Genomic DNA, 1004 nt, shown 5'->3' on the forward strand with positions numbered 1-1004 from the left:
CAGAGCACAGTAGTACACAGCAGAGTCAGTCACTGCAGCAGAGGAGATCTGCAGATCCATTTGTCTTTTATCCTCACTCACTTTAACAGACAGTCCAGGGACTGGATCCTTTAATGGTTTTCCTGTCCCTGTGTGAGAGATGAGGAACTCTGGTGGTTTTCCTGGATATTGTCGATACCAGAAGAAAGAATCACTGGCAGTTGCTTCTTTGGAGTATGTGTAGGACAGAGTAACAGTGCTGCCTTCTGGACTGAACTCTTCATTGTTGACTGGAGTCAGATCCTGACAGTTGATGCCTGAAGGAAAAATAACTGTTATTTGATGATGTAAAAGTCTCAGTGAACAGTTCACATTCAGATGTTGATGGAATAAACTTTTGTTGTGTTGCATAATCTAACATACCTGTTAGAGTGGAGAGAACCAGTAGAGAAAATCCAGAATAATGCAATGACAGCATGTTGAACACAGGTAATGTTTCTGGTTTGTGTATTGAACTCTGCTGAATCTGAAAGTTCCTCTCTCTTCTATAGGTCAGTAACAGCTCAGCTCCTCCCTGAATCTTCGTGTCTCTCATAGATCTTTATTTTCCTGTTAACAGACTGGTAGCAGCAGGTTGTTTCAGCTGTAGAAATAAAAGGATGTCAGATTCTGATTCAGCAGCCCTGCTGCCAACATAACAGGTTCTTAATGGAAGGTACAAATATTTAATATAATGTTTATGTTTTATGAGAAATTTCACCCAACAGTAACATCAAATAGAAAATGAGAGGATCTAGGACTCAACCGTGTGGTACACCACCAGAAGTTACAACCAGAGCGGACAGAGAAACTCTTATTCAACAGGTGATAATTAAATCAATCCAGATGTGAGGCTGTGATTCCAACCAGTTTATGAAGAAGCTTGATTAAATTGTGTGATTTGTCAAATGTGGAGTTTAAACTGAGAAGGATCAGTTGATTTTACATATTATTGCTTCAAACAACCACAAATTCCACAACGATTT

At 39.5% G+C, this 1004-nt stretch overlaps 1 gene segment (V, D, J or C); it reads right to left on the reverse strand.

The window, feature by feature from the left end:
* LOC120800920 lies at positions 1-500 on the reverse strand (the record flags this gene model as incomplete). The annotated part of the segment is given in 2 exon segments: positions 1-296; positions 403-500. Coding segments are annotated over 2 exon segments (351 nt in total), but the record flags the coding sequence as incomplete, so codon positions are not given.
* Positions 501-1004: the final 504 nt, after the last annotated feature.

The sequence above is a fragment of the Xiphias gladius genome, chromosome 15, assembly GCF_016859285.1.
Source record: "Xiphias gladius isolate SHS-SW01 ecotype Sanya breed wild chromosome 15, ASM1685928v1, whole genome shotgun sequence".
Lineage (NCBI taxonomy): Eukaryota > Metazoa > Chordata > Actinopteri > Istiophoriformes > Xiphiidae > Xiphias > Xiphias gladius.